This window comes from Ricinus communis, chromosome 6 (genome assembly GCF_019578655.1).
Source record: "Ricinus communis isolate WT05 ecotype wild-type chromosome 6, ASM1957865v1, whole genome shotgun sequence".
NCBI classification, from domain to species: Eukaryota; Viridiplantae; Streptophyta; class Magnoliopsida; order Malpighiales; family Euphorbiaceae; genus Ricinus; species Ricinus communis.
In genome coordinates, this window is record NC_063261.1 from 27,659,691 (window position 1) to 27,679,078 (window position 19,388).

At 33.1% G+C, this 19,388-nt stretch overlaps 1 protein-coding gene and 1 pseudogene across 1 annotated transcript; both read right to left on the reverse strand.

Moving 5' to 3' along the window:
• Positions 1–13,820: 13,820 nt before the first annotated feature.
• Positions 13,821–14,243, reverse strand: LOC125370332. The gene has a single exon (XM_048375366.1). It carries the CDS (start codon positions 14,241–14,243, stop codon positions 13,821–13,823), a length of 423 nt encoding a protein of 140 aa, XP_048231323.1.
• A 914-nt stretch (positions 14,244–15,157) lies between these two features.
• Positions 15,158–18,215, reverse strand: LOC125370333 (annotated as a pseudogene).
• Between the last annotated feature and the right edge of the window lie 1,173 nt (positions 18,216–19,388).

Here is a 19,388-nt window from a genome sequence, read left to right on the forward strand (position 1 = left end):
AAATTTTAATATTATATATATCCCATATCTGCTTTTGTCTAGCAAGCTCTCTGACACTAGTTAGTGCTAATCTCTCTACAGTAAACAAGTGAATAGACTTGCTTTCTCAGATGCACGTAATCATGTTGATGTAGAGATTCGTATTAGATTTCGCTTGAATTAATAGATAGATGGAATACTGAAGAAATAATTCGTCTTGTTTAAGCTTCCTTATGTTAATGTGAATAAATTCTTCTACAAGGGCCTCTTTAGAAGAAGAAGAGTGAACTGATAGAAATAGAAAAATGGCTTTAATGAGTTCTCACTTTTGGATATGAATTTCAACCATTGATTTCTCAATCAACATCGATAAGGGCCTCCAACCCCTGGAGATAATCTAGAGGATTGCAGTCTTCTCCAACAGGCGAGAATGCTGGTCTCCAATCCGGTTTTAGATTGGGTTAGTTGTTCAAAAGACTTTCTTTTTACCCTTTACATTTTCATCGAAAGCCTAGACCCTGCTTAGATCTTCATTAGTCAGTCTTATTTCAGGTGCAAAGCCTTTTCAATAAAGACTTCTTTCTCTCTTTCTTTTCTTTCTCCCCTACTTTTCATTTTGTTGATTGAAAGAGGATAACATAAGCACTACCCATTGAGAAAAGGGAGGATTTGCTATAGTTATTCGGGCAGTTGGTGGCCTCTTCAAGAGTTGCAGGTCCCTGCCACTTTATATGGTCATTGAAAGCTACTCTTTAACATTCTGAAAAAGATCAAAGAGGATATTAGGCTAAAAACATGTTCCTCTTAGAACCATATTCAAACTAATGCCTATCTCAATTACGTTTTAAAATACCAAACTTCCATATTAAATTTAGGTCAAAGCCTCTTCTATGAGTTCACTGTCAAGGTCAATGATTGAGAATATGAGGAAAGGTGAGAACCCCGCCATGTATGTCACACTCAAAGCATTTTTCTAAATTTCATATTTCATATTTCTTTTTATCCATAAGTCGACTTCGTGTAGATAGATGTTTGTTGGGGGAGATTGGTGCTCCTTAAGGTGTGCCCTTCCATTGGGTTGTTCTCTTCTCTGTCTTTTCCATCTAGTGCCCGCACTACGTCAAAAAATCTTCATCTTCAATCTTATTCGCAATGCAATAAAATGATCAGTTCGCTAGTTCACATAAATTCAAAGAAGTTATAACGAACGAGCCACATACAAGGGAACTTGCATGTATGTTTTCTGGCCGGGCTTTTCTAAGGTATCTAATAACCTTGCTTATGCTCTCCATTGGTGCATCTCTATTAATTATTTCCCATTTACTTTGGACTAGTTGTTTTATGAGGGACAATGTTACATATTTCTAGCACCTGTCTTGAAGAATTCCTAATGGGTGATGAAAAACCATTTAGGCAACCACCGGAGCCTAGGGGCAACACTTACATAAGCTACTAACGACCATTGTAATAGGAGTAATGGGATACACGACAATAAGTAAATCTTTTTATACAGGCCCACCCTTAAGTAACCCACCTCATTCATTCTATATAAAAGCAAACTTGGAAAACCATCCTTAATAAAAGGTATTGATCGAAAATGGAGCTAGAGTCAATATCGTCCTTATTCAAACAGTCAATAAACTCAGAAGAAAGAAATTTAAGTGAGAATGCTTTCAGAATAAAGGAAGAGAAGAATGAAGCAAACTAACCCATGAATGACACGGTGGCTATAGCTTCAATTTCATTCAATCGGCCTGCTATTCATTATTTTTCAAAAGACTTCTTTATTTCAATGAGAAGCAAATTAACCTTTTAAAAATTGCTTGTTATCCAAGAGCACATATATGAGGTGGTAAGGATCTTTTCTAACTTAACCAAGGTCTCGAGTTTGAACCTTGGGTATGCAACTGCGTCAAAACTCTTGAGGGAGTATTTTGCCACCCGTAAGGGTCCTACCCGGTACGCTCTAGATGAACTCTAGATATATATATACTAAAAAAAATCGCTTATTGAGTGCCATTCTCTTTCTTAAGAAAATGAAGGAAAAGGGCTAGGCTCGACATAACCTCAGTTAGTTATAAACGCAATCGACTTTGACAATAGGTCAAATGAATATAACATGTACTTTTTAATATAAAACAAGTGGTTTCTACATGTGTGTGTGTGTGTCTATATATATATATATATATATAGCGCCTAATACTTTAGATATAGGCGCTCGATAAAATTACTTATTTGAAACTAATTACTTACATACTAGTTAAATTCTACCGGTGGTTATGCATGAGAAATCTCATTCCTGAAATTCTCTATATATGTAAACGGGCATTGAGACTAGAACCCTTCCTCACTTTATCACTCTAAAAAAGAGAGAAGAGATTCAAGTGGGGACTACAAAGGAAACTATAAAAGGTTGATGGAACTTCCATTGAAGGAAACTAGCAATAACTGCCTTCATAGGCGTGTCCTTTTCTGAATGAAGATTCATGGCTGTAACAGACTTAGATTGAATTAGCCCTTGGAAAGGAAGAGGATAAAAATGCAATCTTTGTTGTTTAATAGAAAAAATAATAATACCTTATTTGAGTCTATCAAGATGGAATCTATTTATCATAGTGCTTCTCCGATTACTCAAGACATCTCTTTTCAAGTAAGGAATAAAACAAGATCATTTCATTCCATTTTTACTAAAATAGTTAAGGATATTCCATTAGTAATGAAAAATGGGGTGGAGGGGATCCATATATATTGTTCAGGTCGATTAGTTTCCATATATATTGTTCAGATTCATTGTGTGGAAGCACCTTTTTTGTTTTATGTTAGAGGTTGCTTAACATAGTAACAAAAGAAGCATAAGAAGGAAAGGGAGAGTCCGATGAGCTGCTATTATCTTGGATGTAAAAGCATTAGTCCTTTCCTTTTTAGGCTTTCTGCTTATCTCGTGAGCAGGTTAGTTAATGGAATAGACATATAGATTAGTGGCAACAGAAGGACTTGATTATAGGTATCTACCTCTCGAGGTTCTTTAGACCAACAAATGGGAGAAGGTTAATAAGGCTTAGTTTTTTGGTTCTACAAGGCCGGTATCCAAAAGATCTTGGCATGGCACCTATGTCACTCCATTCTAGCCTAATTATACCACTACCAAATGGATGAGATTAAAGGAAATTGAATGAGTCTCTAAAGGATCTTCTTTTTATATGGTCATTTAAAATTCCTTGTCGGCTTACTCATTGTGGTAAATTCCTTTTATACTATCCTGACTTCTCAAATAAAAGAGGACATGCTCGCTTAAAGCCCCTATTGTTTGCTATAGCAATAGTCAAAGTCAAAATGGAAGGAGAAAAGAATTCAAGTATTAGGTGAACTTTTTCATGCACTTACTCTGGCTATTAACTTAAGAAAGATTGAGACTTTTAGACCAAGCTTTCACTAAAAGCATTAGGCAAGCACTAGTTCTGAAACTTAAACTCTCATTTGAGCAGGTGAGTGAGGAAGTGATGGTGGTAGAAGGAATCAAAACTTCTTCCGTTTGCTCTAGGGGAACATCTGTTGACTTATCGATAAAAAAGCCTTTGCCTCACACCTCGACTCTATTTCATAAGACTCATGTAGCCGCCCTAAAAAGAGCTCCACTTTTAGTAGGAAATGACTTATTTTGAAGCGATAAACATATTGATTACTTGAAAGAGTCATAACTAGCTAAGGAAAGAAGTATTCCTTTACTGATTATAATAATGTTAATGAAATAATATTCCTTAGGTGAATACAGAAAGTATTGATTAAATATACATAGCAATTGCAAGCCCTAAAAGATAAGATGTTTTGGTTTGAAGGTCATTCGAAGCAATGCGGTCGATGACCCTTGTGTTATTGGAAGAACTCAACTACCAAAGCTACGACTGACGCAATCTCACGTCAAAAGGTTATCGAAACTGCAGGTAATGACTAGGGAAATCCATTCCTTTAGGTGAGCAGTACTGCAAAAATAGAAAAATGCTTTATCATCGGTGACAATTAGGCGTTGGAAAAAATATTCTAATTGTTTAGCTTAGAGATAGGGTTTATCTGAAAGATGCTCCTAGTGTGCTAATGACTCACTCTTATATGGTCGAAGAAACAACTATGGAAAGTTTGAAGTGGAGTCAGGTTGTTTCACAAATGAATTACATAGGAAAATAGATAATGGAAGGTTAGAGATATTTAAAGGTGACTACCCTGTGCGAGCTAGAGAAAGAAAATTCCTTGTTCACAGCGTATGTGCGTAATCGATTCAAAAGGAGTTCGAAGGCTTCAGTAAGACAAACAAAAGGACCGTAAGACTTTCCTATAAGAAAATGAGCGAGGCGTGTGGAAGCACCTAGATTGGCTGCCCGCTCCTACACTTGGGATTTTTTTAAGCCATAAGTGTACATATATTATACAAAATCTGTATTTTAAATTTTTCATTACGGGGATTCAAATTGAACAACTAGTATTTTAAATATACTCTTTAATATATTTTAGATGCTTATAATATTTTAGTCGAGCCTATTATTTTTTATTTATTTTTTATGCCTTATATATAATAAACAATAAAGATTTATATATATATATATATATATATATATATATATATATATATATATATATATATATATACACGGGGCCGCCTAATTTTCTAAGGCTCATATATATAATACTTTAATATTTCGAGTCATCTACATATATGTGGAGCCTCATTTTCTTGAAGCCCTATATATAGAAAATATAAATAAAGGATTTATGTGTTTTAAGGCTCATTTCTTTTAAACAAACTGGTTGTCTTTTACTCATATGTGTTTCATATGAATTATAATAATTTGATTCGTTATTTTTCACATACTAATAAATTAGAATAATTTTAAATGAAAATTAATATGGTGATTTGCTTAATAAATTAATTTTATTCTTTGAAAATATCAATTTTATAACTAAATTTTTTAATTTATTATATTTATTTTTAATCTGTATTTCTTCACTTTATTTTTTATCTAAAAATTTATTCTCATAAATTAAATTATATCTTATTTTCTATATTAATATATTTACATCCATATATTTCTTTTGTAATTACTAAAATTCGTTATATAAGGATAATACCATATAATTACAATTATTCTAATTTATCACAATCAAATTAATCGAAAGGTTATAAAAATAAAATTAATTAATGTTATATTAAAGAATAATATATTTAAAGTAAATTAATTTGTCGATTAAAATATAAAAATATAATCAGTTAACTCTTCTAGCACTTATATTTATTATTACTATGTGAGGTTTATAGTTATTAAAAATTAGAGGCCTCAATTTTCTCTTTTAGCTTAATATTCTTTTCATTTTCAATTAGTAACATTATCATTTTGTTATTTAAAAAGAAACTAATATTCTAGCTTTGAAGTTTCATTGATAAATTAGTAAAATTGTAATTCATGAATAAATTAAAAGTGAACTATGTTTCTACAACAAAGAAAGTAATTTTTTTTATTTATGTATGTGGAATATAAATATTAAGTATTTGACTCGTTACAATTTAAAAAATAAAATATTATATATATTTCTAGATTTATCATCATAAATATTTTAGTATTAAAATAATATCAAAATCCTTAAAATAAATTAGATTAATCTATTTATACTTCATAAAATATATACTGATTTTTTTATAGCTAGAAATAAATAAATTTGATATATTATTAAAAAATCAAGATTCAAAAATATTATAAACTTATATTAATTTAATTTAAAAACTTATACACAAATATTTATTTTATTTTAATAAAATAAAATATAGCCAACACTTTAAATAATTACAGAACCAAGCCTTATAATTCTAATATTTTATTTAAGTTTAGATATTTAAAATATATTCAAGTCATTATCACTATTTGGGATAATAATAATTAAATATTCTTTTGGATAATGAAAATACTTTTTATTTATTAATGTGTACTGCATATAAATTTATTTTAGATATATAAGTTGATGTTTTATGATCGTTATTGCAATTTGCACTGCGAATCACCAATATAAAGGCAAAGGATTATCAAATAATAATATAATTATATTTAGATTATGCATGCAACTTTTAGTGGGTGTTTGCTTTAGAAGTTTTGTGCAACTGTTAGTTGTTTCTCAGTCACAACTATATTAAACCCATTTAATCATACTTAACTCCGCAACTAATAATTGATTTAGTCTCAATCAACTGTTGATTTTACCAACTACATTTTAGAACTTTTTCTTATGAGCTGATAGCTAATTTGATTTTCTTATTTTCTTGGACAACAAATTTCTTATTAAAATTTATCAATAACAAATTTACTTTAAGTTGATCTCATATTTGTTATAATTCATGATAAATGATTATTATTTTAAAATAATTTTTAATAGTTAAATAATATTATATTTATAATTATGCAATTTAAAATCAGAATTTATTTTATTAGTAAAACTTAAATTTTATCACTACCTTTAAGATAACTTTTATAGATATTGTTAATAATTAATACAACTAAGTTAAATTAAATTAATTATAATATTTTTAATTATAATAAGTTATTTTTATAAATTTGTATCATTAAAAATAATATTATAAAATAAAATATATCTAATGGTAAATTATACCATTAAGGGTCATTTTAATATACTAACAAAAGTTGTTAATAAAATTTTATCAAACAGTTTAAAAATTATTATACAATTAAAAACTAAGTTACTAGTTAATATAATATTAAAAATATAATTAAAATGCTATAATCTAAAATTAAAATTATTATGGATTTAAAATTCTAATAGAGTTGGATTTCTAGAATTAGATTAGTATTAAATGAATTATAAATAGTAAATATTATATATTATTAAATTAAATTAATAAATGACTAAATTAAAATAATAAATTTTCAACTATCTTAATTGAAAAACTAATATTAGATTATTTACATAATTCTAAATTGCATTTCAATTAAAATTAGTATCGTATCAATATGAGATTAATATAAATCAATTAGAACACTACTACTACTATCGTCATCATAATTCTATTATTACGAATTCATTAAATATAATTCTAATCCTAAAAGTCTAACTATTAAGATCTTCAACCATTGGTTATAATTAAATCTAATTTTAGAAGTCTAAAAAATAAATTATAATTGAATAACCTAATAGTCCAATAAAATGCACAAAAATTTATTTAATAACAATTTATTCTTTTAGATAGCATGATCTTACTCTAAAACGTATAAATCCTAAACCTAGCAACATATGTGGAAAAAAAAGAGGAAAGAAATAGATGATTTCACTACAAGTGATTTCTATGAATCATTTCTCTTTCGCTTTCCTATTTTTTCACAAGAAAACTTGTTGTCGACACATATTGATTCATGTGAAAAATCAATTGAATTAATTTTCCTTGGATTGAAGTTGTTTATTATTTTATTTTCAATTTATATTTCAATTTGTTGAATCATATTTAACAAAACCTCCTATTTTATTTTAGTTTTCAAACTATAATTACTCTAATAATATTAATAAAGAATCAGTCTCTAGGATTTAGTTTGGATTTGCCTCTACTATAGTTTTAGTGAGATCAACAATTTAATCTTGGTACTCACCACACACATCAGTTTGTTAATGACTAATGTGGGGGTTATCTTTTTTGAAACTTGAATAATTTTTTATTTGTATTGAAGTTCTGCAGTAATACTTTCAATCTTTAATAAATTTGATTCTTTGATTTTTATGAATCTCAAATTTTTTGGCTAAAATATATGTGAAATATATACTAACCAAATATTAAAAAATGTGAAATGAATACTAAAAATATAAAATAAATATCAAGAAATAGTTTCAGATACAATATATATATATATGAGATGCCAAATATAGTTTTAGAATCTAGCTATGCATATCATATGTTTCATATATTAGTTATATACCAAAAGTATACTAAATAGATACTAAAAATATAATAGCAAAAGATAATTTAATATATCAGTTCTAGATAATAGTATTTTACTACATGTATATTAAATATATACTAAATAAATACCAAAATATGTGAAATTAATATCAAAAATTGAAATAGATACCAAAAGATAATTTCAAATATTATCTATATATCAAATATACTATATATATATATATATATATATATATATATAATGTAGGTTATATACTAAAAATATATCAAATATATTAAATAAATATAAAGACTATAAAATAGTTACTAAAAGATAATTTTAGATATCAGTTTCAGATACTTATTATATACCAAAAATATACTAAATAGATTCTAAAATATTTGAAATTGATACGAAAAATTCAAAATAAATACTAAAAGATAATTTCAGATACTGGTTATATATTAAATATATTCAAATTTTTATACTAAAATATATGAAATAGATACCAAAAAATAATTTTAAATACTAGTTATGTATATATTTGGTTCTCTAATGGTTTGATCTGCAATCAAATCAATATTATTGAATAGATACTAGACATTTGTTAGACATATACTAAACATGTACTAAAAATTAAATATTACAAAAATTATAAAAATATATACCAAGTTGCTAATTACATATACCATTTTGTAAAAAAAAAAAAATCTAACATATATCATCGTATTTTTGAAATAATTTTTCAATTTATAATATTTTTTATATAAAAAAATTAACAGTAAAAATGATATTTTTAACATTTTTTTAAATATTTTTAAAAAAATCCCTTAATTTTACAGTTAAGTAATATCAAAAGATATTGAGAAGAAAGCTGCCATGAAAAGAGTCATATATATCAACCCGAATGACAAAAAGCTCGAGCATAATAAAAAAAGGTTTCTTTCATAAATCTCACAAAAATATCAAATAATTAAAAGAATATTTGCAAAAATTATTAACGACAAAAATATCCTAAAATAGATATTTGTATATGGAAATACCATAGAATAGAGTTTTATTTATAAGAATACCCATATTTGATTTCTTCAACGGAAACCAAGAACAAAAAACAAGACCAATAAAAAATCAAGTATAAGATGCAAGATTCAAGAATTAAATACCAAAAACTAGTTATAAAAATCAATTAACATAAGAAACCGACAAACAATGTTGCTTTCAAAAGCAATTCAACGTCAAAATCATCATTGACAAAAAAAATATATATAAAAATATATAAGTACACTGAATCTAAAAATAACTCTAGATTCAAAAATACAAATTTAGTTTTTTTAAAACATTGTTGCATTATGGTAGAGTTTGAAATACTAGTAGTGGATAAATAAATTTTTGATTTATTTTACTAATTTAAGGGTTTAGATATATGTTTTCAATATTATATTTGAAAAAAGAAAAAAATTTGAAAGATGAAAAAAAGTATATGTTGGATATACTTAAAAAAAAGGTGTATGTGTTTGGTATACTTTTAATAGATACTAAATCTAAGATATATTAATTTTTGTTAGATATTGTTACGTTTTGTTTGATTTTATGATACGAGTGATGAATAAAAATAAAAATTTTAAAAAGAATTTTACTAATTTAAGAATTTGAAGATGTGTTTAGAATATTAAATCTCAAAAATGAGATAAATTTGCTACAAAGTAAAAAAAAAACATATTGGGTATACATTGAGAAAAAAAGGATTCTCTGGTATACTTTTGACATAAACTAAATAGAGTATTCAAATTATATTTATGTTTAATAAATACTAGTGATATGAAATACCAATTTCTTTCAATATTAAAATTTAAATGAATAATTTAGTTAATACTTACAGGGTTTGCAAGTATTTTAAAAAGCTAAAAAGAATGTGAGATATTTATAAAATATAAAAAGTAACAACTAAAGGTATATGTTTAACAAAAAGTAGTATATATTAAATATATATTAGGTATCTCAATCTTTTGTAAAGGAAACATAACGCAAATTAGAAAATTTTCAATAGTAAAAGGTATATGTTTACTAAAACATGATATATGTTAGATATTTATAAAATATCTGAAACTAATTTTCTCTTTACGTAGAAAATTACATTTTGTCCCATGTATGCAACTCTCATTTTCTCTATCTGATTTTTTCTCTCATGTAGTTGTTTCTCTCTCTTTTTTGCTCCCTCTTCCGGCCACTTTAACCTCTCTAAGGTATTTCTGACGTCATCAACTCTCTTCCACCTTCTCTTTTGTTGGAAAAGGCCTAAATTCGATGAATCGACAATACATAAATTTAGGCCTTATTTCTCTCTCGTTTTTACTATAACCACCTAAATGTTACTTTTGCCAAACCTGACGATGGAAATAAACTCCCCACCCCCAAAACTTTTGGGAGAGTCACTATGAGTGTGACATTTTAAGGGCTGCCCCAAGTGATGCTACAACCTCATTACCGTGTCAAGGAACCGTTCTTCGTACTAAGCCCGATTTTTTTTCTTGACACTTAACTACATGTTCTTTTTGTCCTCTGCTCTCGAAATGAGCCATTCGGTTGAGGATTCTAAGAGATTATGAAAAGCATTAAGACCATAAAGTCGCTACCCAACGAGATCGAGACATGTTTAGGAGTGAGGATGACGACTTTGTATCCCATGCAGAGAGTCTAAATTTCTCTCTCCCTAAAATCAAAGATTGTAGGTTCTAAAAGTTAGGTATGAATACGAAAGTGTGGGCGGCGGTTTCGAGCGCACACCCAAGTGTCTCTAGCAACTATGACACTGCAAGGCTTTTCAACCTAATTGGGAACACGTTAACTAATCACAAAGACTAGTGCGGGAAAAGAGAGTCGACACTCGAGTAATTCTCTAGAACACTTTTACTAATTGAGTGGCGTTTCTAGATTCCATAAGGAAGCTTCGCCACATCTAGAGATGGATCTGGAAGCCAACTTCCTTATTTTTGTATCCTATTTTTATTTTAATTGTTTAACAGGCTATTCCCTATAAATGGAACATAATAAATTTACGCATTTGGTATTAAAACATGTGAGGTCCATTTAAGTTTAGCCCATTTTAAGGCCCAATTCCCATTAGTATTATTAGCACAAATTAAGTAAATAATTATGTTTAAGGAAGCCTACCTAGTCTAGCCCAATTATCAATTAAGCTTAAGTTATCAAGTATTTATCCTAAATGGGCTATATTTTACATGTCAAGGCCCGATTTGTTCAATCTATTCTAAGTGATTCCATTAAGTTTAGAACACGACAAAGCCAACTAAGTCTAATTAATTTTTCTTTTAGGTCCAATTTCCATCTTATTAAACCCTAATGGACTATAATTTATATGCAAAACCCAATTTTGAACTTATATCTATGTGCCTAATTTTAATTTATTTATAATCAAACATCAACTATTTGCCATCATCTAAAAAAATAAAGTAGAAGATAAAGAAAGCAGTAAAACCTAAATTATTACAAACTCTCCTATAAATAATAAACTAAAAAACTATTAATCTTGGTCAAAAAGGCAAAAGATGACAATAGGGTTCAAAAATCGGCAAACAAGGTGAATTTAGGAGAACTTCTGACGAGTGACATCACAGAGCTGATCGGCTTAACATACATTCGATCGGCTATGCATTGAGTTGGCCAAATCTAGAGCTTTTGACTAGGCCACTTTGCTTTAGTTTTAATGCTCCACCGCTTGAAACTCGATATACATACATAGAAATGCATAAAACATGGTTAACAATGTAAAAAGGGCAAAATAAATGCATAAATGATAAACTTTTAAGGCAATAAGCATGTTAAATAAACTTATAGTAAGTTGGGTTTCTAACATGGAAATTTCTACGAATGCTAAACTAATCATACAATTTATAATCAATTCATGTTAACACTTATAAATCATCATTAAAGTAGCAAACATGCATGAGGTGTTATTTGATTCAAAACCCAAGAAACATGCATGAGGTAGAAACATGTAAATCCATAAAACAAACTTAATTCTAAGCATGTAGATTACAAAAAAAATATATATATAATCATGTCATTCCTAATATATTTATAACAGTTAAATCAATCAAATCATCACAAGAGAATCAGAAGGGAGTAGAGATGATGATGTGATGAGATTTTGAAACCCTCAGGTTGTCATCGTATTATGCAGATTCTCTAGTCTTAGGTGATAAGGAGGAGGTTGAATCAAATATGGTATAGAAATCTAGAGTGTTTAACTTTTTTTATTTTAATATTTGAAAGTTGGTGTACTGCCTAATCTTATTGTCGTTCTATGTCGGTTGCCAAAAATACAAAGAGTAGCTGAGAATTGCCAAGATTGCTATTCCTAAGCTTAGGGCATCCTACTCTATCTACACGAAGAGTTTAAGAAACTCTAAAAGCTTTTAATATACGTTCTTTAACTTTTGATAAACATCTATAATTAAAAATTAGTTTTTAGACTTTTCGAGAGTGGTTATTGATAAATATTGAATAAATCATTAAAAATCATTAAAAACTCGAATATTTATCAATAAAATATTCTAGAAGACGTATTTTCACTAATTTTGATGTTTTAAAATGAAAACGTACAAAAAACGACGCCGGATTACACATTATAGGCCGCATAAAGCCAATCGGCCCTATGCTGAGCCTATCGACTATGTGTATAGGAATCCGCCCGAAGAGCAACTCACGTTTGATTAGCTAGTTAGTGAGCCAATAGCTTACCAAGGCAATGGATTAGGTTGTACGCAGAGCCGATATGTGGGTCCGTGATCGGCACCTAGAGAATGGGTAGGCTTAAGGCCACCGAATCCCGTAGTAAGCCTTACTGATAAATAATTCAAATAAAAAGCTAATAAAATATCATAATTCATGACTTACATGCCATAATTAAATCTATATGATCTTAAAACATCCCACGTTCATCATAGACCAGAAAAGTCACAACAATTTGAAAGTACTCTACTACAGAAGGTCTAAAGTATAAAATAACAAATATATGGAGGTACAGGTTATTTACAAAAAGTTCGAAGGAGAAGAAGTCAGACTGTCAAAATGCAGGATGGCGAAGACTCTAACTGTCACCTGAAAAATAAAACTGAGACTGTCAGTCTCGAGAGTGAGTTAAAATCAAATAATCTTGTGACTATAGCAGTCTTATCATACCATAATCATACTATTAACTTAAAAATAAAATCATTTTAACACTTATAAGATGAATGGCTCAGTAGAACCCTAACTCCAATTACTAGCAGCCTTTAGGCTCTCTTAATTCCAACAGGTCTGGTGCCCAGATAGCGAAGCTTGACTATGGTCCTTACATCGAGCCTGAACACTTGATTCCCAACTAAGCCGGCGCCCAGAGAGCATTGCTTGACCAGGGACCTTTCTCTGACAATCAACTTTTCACAGCCCAAAAAGTTATATTCGACTAGGGCAAAAATCCATAATAACCTTGTTACCTGTCTTTAATCATTACTGGTCCGCACGCGGTCCTGATGTAACCCATCAGGTGGCATGTTTTACTGAAGTCTCATCCCAATATCACAATCAACACATATATAATAATTATAGTCTAACATAATCATTCAACACATACCGAAATAAAGATTTAGAAATTCGAAAAAGTAAACATGCAATTTGTATGTGGAAATAATAATAATGATTGTATTAATATAATATTAACTATCAAAATAACAAAATAATATCATTGATAATAATATTAAAACTATTCTCAGTAATTAATAATTAAATGAAATTATTTATATTGTGATACTAATACTGGATATTACATTCTACCCTCCTTAGGAAAAAATCCGACCTTGAATTTTTAAAAGAAACACGGCTTACCTTATTGAAATAAATGAGGGTAGAGACTCCTCATTTCCAGCTCGGTCTCCCAGGTACATTTTTCAGACGAATGATTCGCCACAACACCTTAACTATCGGAATAACCTTAGAGCGCAGTTGGCGAACTTGAGTATCCATGATCATGACTGGCTGCTCCTCGTAAGTCAGATCTTCGCTTACTTCCATATATTGAGGTTGCAACACATGCGAAGGGTCCAAAATGTACTTCCTTAACATCGATATGTGGAATACCGGATGCACGTGCGAGAAATTCGGCGGCAAGTCCAGCTTGTATGCCACCTCTCCAATTCTGTCAATAATCTCAAAGGGTCCCATATACCGAGGGGCCAATTTGCCCTTCTTGCCAAACCGCATCACACCATGCATAGGAGACACCTTCAAGAACATGTATTTCCCGATACTGAATTCCACGTGCTTTCGCCCGAACTGCATAACTTTTCCGGGTCATGGATAATAGGAATCTTTTCTGAAGTGATCCTAACCAATTCTTGTCCTGCTAACTTCCATTCGCCTACTTCTTCCCAACACACAGGAGATCTGCACTTCCGGCCGTACAAGGCCTTATAAGGTGCCATCTCGATGCTTGCATGATAGCTGTTATTATATGCAAATTCAACCAGCGGTAGGTACCAATCCCATTGACCACCAAAATCTATCACGCACATCCGAAGCATATTCTCTAAAGTCTAAATAGTTCTCTTTGACTGTCCGTCCATATGGAGGTGGAATGTTGTACTGAAGTCCAACTTAGTACCAAGCTCTTCTTGTAGCTTTTTCTAAAATCTTGAAGTGAACTGCGATCCTCTGTCAGACACTATAAAAACTGGGACGCCAAGAAGACTGACAATCCTCTCCAAATACACTCATGCATACTTAGCCACAAAATAGGTAGTCTTCACCGGAAGGAAACGCTTTGATTTAGTCAATCGGTCCACAATTACCTAGATAGAATCATAACCGGCAAAAGTCTTAGGTAGACCCGATATAAAATCCATAGTAATCCTTTCCCATTTCCACTATGGTATGGGAAGCGGCTGCAATAACCCTGACGGCTTCTGATGCTCTAACTTAACTTGCTGACACGTGGAGACAAACTCTGCCACATCAATCTTCATCCTACTCCACTAATAATTCCCTTTCAAATCATGATACATCTTGGTGGAGCCCAGATGCACACTATAAGCTGTACAGTGAGCTTCTTCCAAAATTTTCTTTCTGAGATTATCCACATCAGGAACACACAGCCTAGAGCCCATCCTGAGGGTACCATCATCACTTATAATAAAATCATTAGCTCGACCCTGCTGCACTTCTTCCAAGATTTTCTGCAACTGCGGGTCCCGATTCTAAGCTATCCTGATTCTGCTGACAAGCACAGACCTAACTCTGAAATGTGCTAATAATGCACTAGATTCCAATATCTCTATCTGTAGGCCTTGGTCGTACAGTTCGTGCAACTCTCTAGTCAGCGGTCTCTTCTCTGCACTGATATGAGCAAAACTATCTACCGACTTCCTGCCCAAGGCATCTGCCACAACATTCACCTTACCTGGATGGTAGAGAATTTTACAATCATAGTCCTTAAGAAGCTCTAACCATCTTCTCTGCCTCAGATTTAACTTCTTCTGTTGGAAAATATACTTTAAGCTTTTATGATCCGGATAAATCTCGCATATCTCCCCATAGAGATAATGCTTCCAGATCTTCAAAGCAAAAATTACTGTTGCCATCTCCAAATCATGGGTCGGGTAATTCTGTTCATGCTTCTTTAACTACCTGGACGCATAAGCTACTACCTTTCCATTTTGCATCAGGACACAACCCAAACCCGCTCTAGAAGCGTCACAATACACCGTGAATCCACCAATCCCATAGGGTAAGGTCAACACCGGAGCTGAAGTCAAATGGTCTTTTAGCTTATGAAAGCTTCTTTCGCACGCATCAGTCCATAGAAACCTGATATTCTTCTGAGCCAGCTTAGTCAATGGTACTGCTATCCTCAAAAACTCCTGCACAAATCGACGGTAGTAACTAGCTAACCCTAGAAAGCTACGCACCTCAGTCACCGTGGTCGGTCTCTGCCAGTCAGTCACTACTTCCACTTTCTTGGGGTCCACTTGAATACCCTCTCTAGATACAACGTGCCCTAAAAAAGTAACGCTTTCTAACCAGAACTCGCACTTGGAGAAATTAGCATACAACTGATGCTCCCTCAATGTTTGAAGTACCATCCTCAAGTGCCACATGTGCTCCTCTTTGCTTCTTGAGTATACCAAGATATCATCAATGAATACGATGACAAAACGATCTAGAAACTGCTTGAACACTCGATTCATCAAATCCATGAAAGCCATAGGGGTATTAGTGAGTCCAAACGACATTACTAGAAACTCAGAATGCCCATAACATGTCTTGAATGCTGTCTTTAGCACATCTTCACCATGGATCCTTAACTGGTGATACCCCGATCACATATCAATCTTGGAAAAATACATGGCTCCTTGAAGCTGATCGAATAGGTCATCAATGCGGGGAAGCAGATACCGGTTACGAATCGTCGCCTTATTCAGTTGCCGGTAATCGATGCAGAGGCCCAAGGTACCATCTTTCTTCTTCAAAAACAAAACAGGAGCACCCTAAGGAGACGTACTAGGTCTAATAAAACCCTTATCTAGAAAGTCCTACAACTGCTCCTTTAACTCTTTTAACTCGGCTAGTGCCATACGATAGGGCGATAAGGAAATAGGTGTCGTACCCGGTACCACGTTGATGCAGAACTCTATCTCTCTATTGGGTGGCAATCCTGGTAGTTCTTTTAGAAATACATCAGGAAACTTGCAAACCACCTGAACGTCCTCGATGCAACCTTTTCCTGCGGCGGTATCCTTGACTAAAGCCATATACCCCTGACATCCAGGGCGAAGCATCCGCCTAGCTGTAATAGCTGACACGAGGTTCGAGGGAGTAGGTATTTGCTCGCCTTTAAAGTAGAACTCTGAGTCTCTGGGAACTCAAAAAGTCACTTGCTTTTTCGGTAGTCCAATATGGCGAAATGCATAGCTAACCAATCCATTCCCAAATCACATCAAAATCCATTACATCTAAAGGAATTAAGTCAACAACCAAATCTCGACCACCCTCAACAGACACCGGACACGATGGAAACACGACATCGGTCTCTAAGGCATCACTTAACGACATAGTGACCGACATCAGAACTTTAAGTCTAATGGGCTGGATGTCTAATCTTAAAGCAAAACTAGGCGACACGAAAGAATGGGTAGCCCTAGGGTCTAACAAAACTCTAGCTTCAGAATAAAGAACTGGAATAGTACCTAACACCACAGCATTTGAGGCTCGCGCATCTTGAGGAGTAAGGGTGAACACTCTAGCTTGCCCCAGTCCTGACTGCTGAGAGCCTGAAGTTTGACCTTGAACTCTGCCCCCAGGTCGGCCTCCTGTGGATCTACCTCCAAAACCACGGCCTTGCTAGCCGACATACTGAGATCCACCCTGAAAATATCTCGGAGCTGCAGGAAAAGCTGGTCGGGTTACACTGGCGGACGAGCCCTGAGGAAAAGCTGGCCGACTGAAGTAGCAAGGACACTCTCGAGCCATATGACCCATCTCACCACACCTAAAATAGGCTGCGCTGCAAGCTAGGCTGATCCTCGATGTGACTCCGGCATGTCGGCCTCTCGAGAACTCGCCCACTACCACCAAGTTCGACTAGGTCTAAATCCTCGGCTACCCTTCCAATTATGCCTACCCCTTCTATAGATATGGTGGCTTCTCTGTCTAGTCTGTTGGTCGGTACTCTCGGAGTAGCCTTCACTGCTATAATACGGCACAACTGGCTATGCACTAGACTGACCCTCAACCTTGGTCTTCTTCTTCCTACGATCGTCAGTCCCCTGACCAAACCCTCGCAGGGTCATCTCCATCTGTCTCGCCATGTCAGTCACTTCTAAGAAGCTGCTCCTCCTAGACTGAACCAAGGAGACAAACTCTGGACCGAGTCGAATGTACTTCGCTCTTCCTCCTCGGTCCCTACAGATAGTACACTCGGTGAACAAATTGCCTGTTGTATTCTGCCATTGACAAGTCTCCCTTAATTAGCCTTTCATATCTTTCTCTGTACTCCTACCTTACACTAAAAAGGATGAAGTACTCCTCAAACCTATCTCCGAACTGCCTCAAAGACAATCCATCTAGAAAGGGACAGATATAATCTTTAAGCCACTGAGATGCTATCCCCTTCAAGGAAAATAGGGCCATCTTGACGGTCCTCCTATCAGAACAGTGTAAATTAGATGCCCTTTTCTCAACCTCATCCATGAAATCTAGAGGGTCCCCAGCTGTCCCATCAAACTCCACGGGTCTTAACTTAGTGTACTCGGACATAGTAACATCGTCTGGATTCCTGATACTAGACCCACTGGCACGGCTTCCTGAACCCTAGACAGCCTGCTGCTGCTGGAAGACTAACAATTGCTCTAAGGCCCTCTGCATCCCAGTCATACCGGAACAAAAGCCTTCATTGGGACTCCACCAGCACCATGGGCCTCTTGAGTCTTGCCCTGATATGGTTGGGCTGCTGGTCGAGGCCTACCTCGCCTTCTGGTACCACGGGCTGGGGCCGGAGGGGCCATTTGAGCAGAAAACTCATCTTGGCCTTCCTGGGCCAATGCTGTAGCTGCAGTTGCTCGGGTTCTAGGCATTGGTAAGATCTGAAAATAAACAACAAGCTATTAAACCAATAGACTCTCTAATGTATAGCGCAGATATTAGAATCAACGAAACACGCAAGGACAGACTCTATTTCCTAATTTCTATAGTAGTTAAGAAAGCTAACCTATATCGAAGGAAAACTAAATCTAAGCTCTGATACCAACTTTGTCACGATCCGATATGTGGGCCCGTGACCGGCACCTAGGGAATGGGTAGGCTTAAGGCCACTGAATCCCGTAGTAAGCCTTACTGATAAATAATTCAAATAAAAAGCTAATAAAATATCATAATTCATGACCAATATGCCATAATTAAATCTATCTGATTTCAAAACATCCTACGTTCATCGTAGACCAGAAAAATCACAACAATTTGAAAGTACTCTACTACGGAAGATCTAGAGTATAAAATAACAAAAATATGGAGGTACAAGTTATTTACACAAAGTCCGAAGGAGAAGAAGTCGGATTGTCAAAATGCAGGATGGCGAAGAACTCTAACTGTCACCTGAAAAATAAAACTAAGATTGTCAGTCTTGGGAGCGAGTTAAAATCAAATAATCTTGTGACTATAGTAGTCTTCTCAGAAAATAAAAATTATTAAAATCAGTATAACATGCCATGTACATCAAATACGAGTCATAGTATAACATGCCATGTACATCAAATACGAGTCATACTATAATCATACCATAATCTTAAAAATAAAATACATTTTAACATTTGTGGCACGAGTGGCTCAGTAGAACCCTAACCCCAATTACTAGCAGCTCTTAGGCTCTCTTAATTCCAACAGGTTTGGTGCCCAGAGAGCGAAGCTCAACCAAGGTCCTTACATTCAGCCTGA

Coding starts and splice junctions, on each gene's coding strand:
- LOC125370332 (XM_048375366.1), bottom strand. CDS start 14,243: ATGCAGTTCGGGCGAAAGCACGTGGAATTCAGTATCGGGAAATACATG.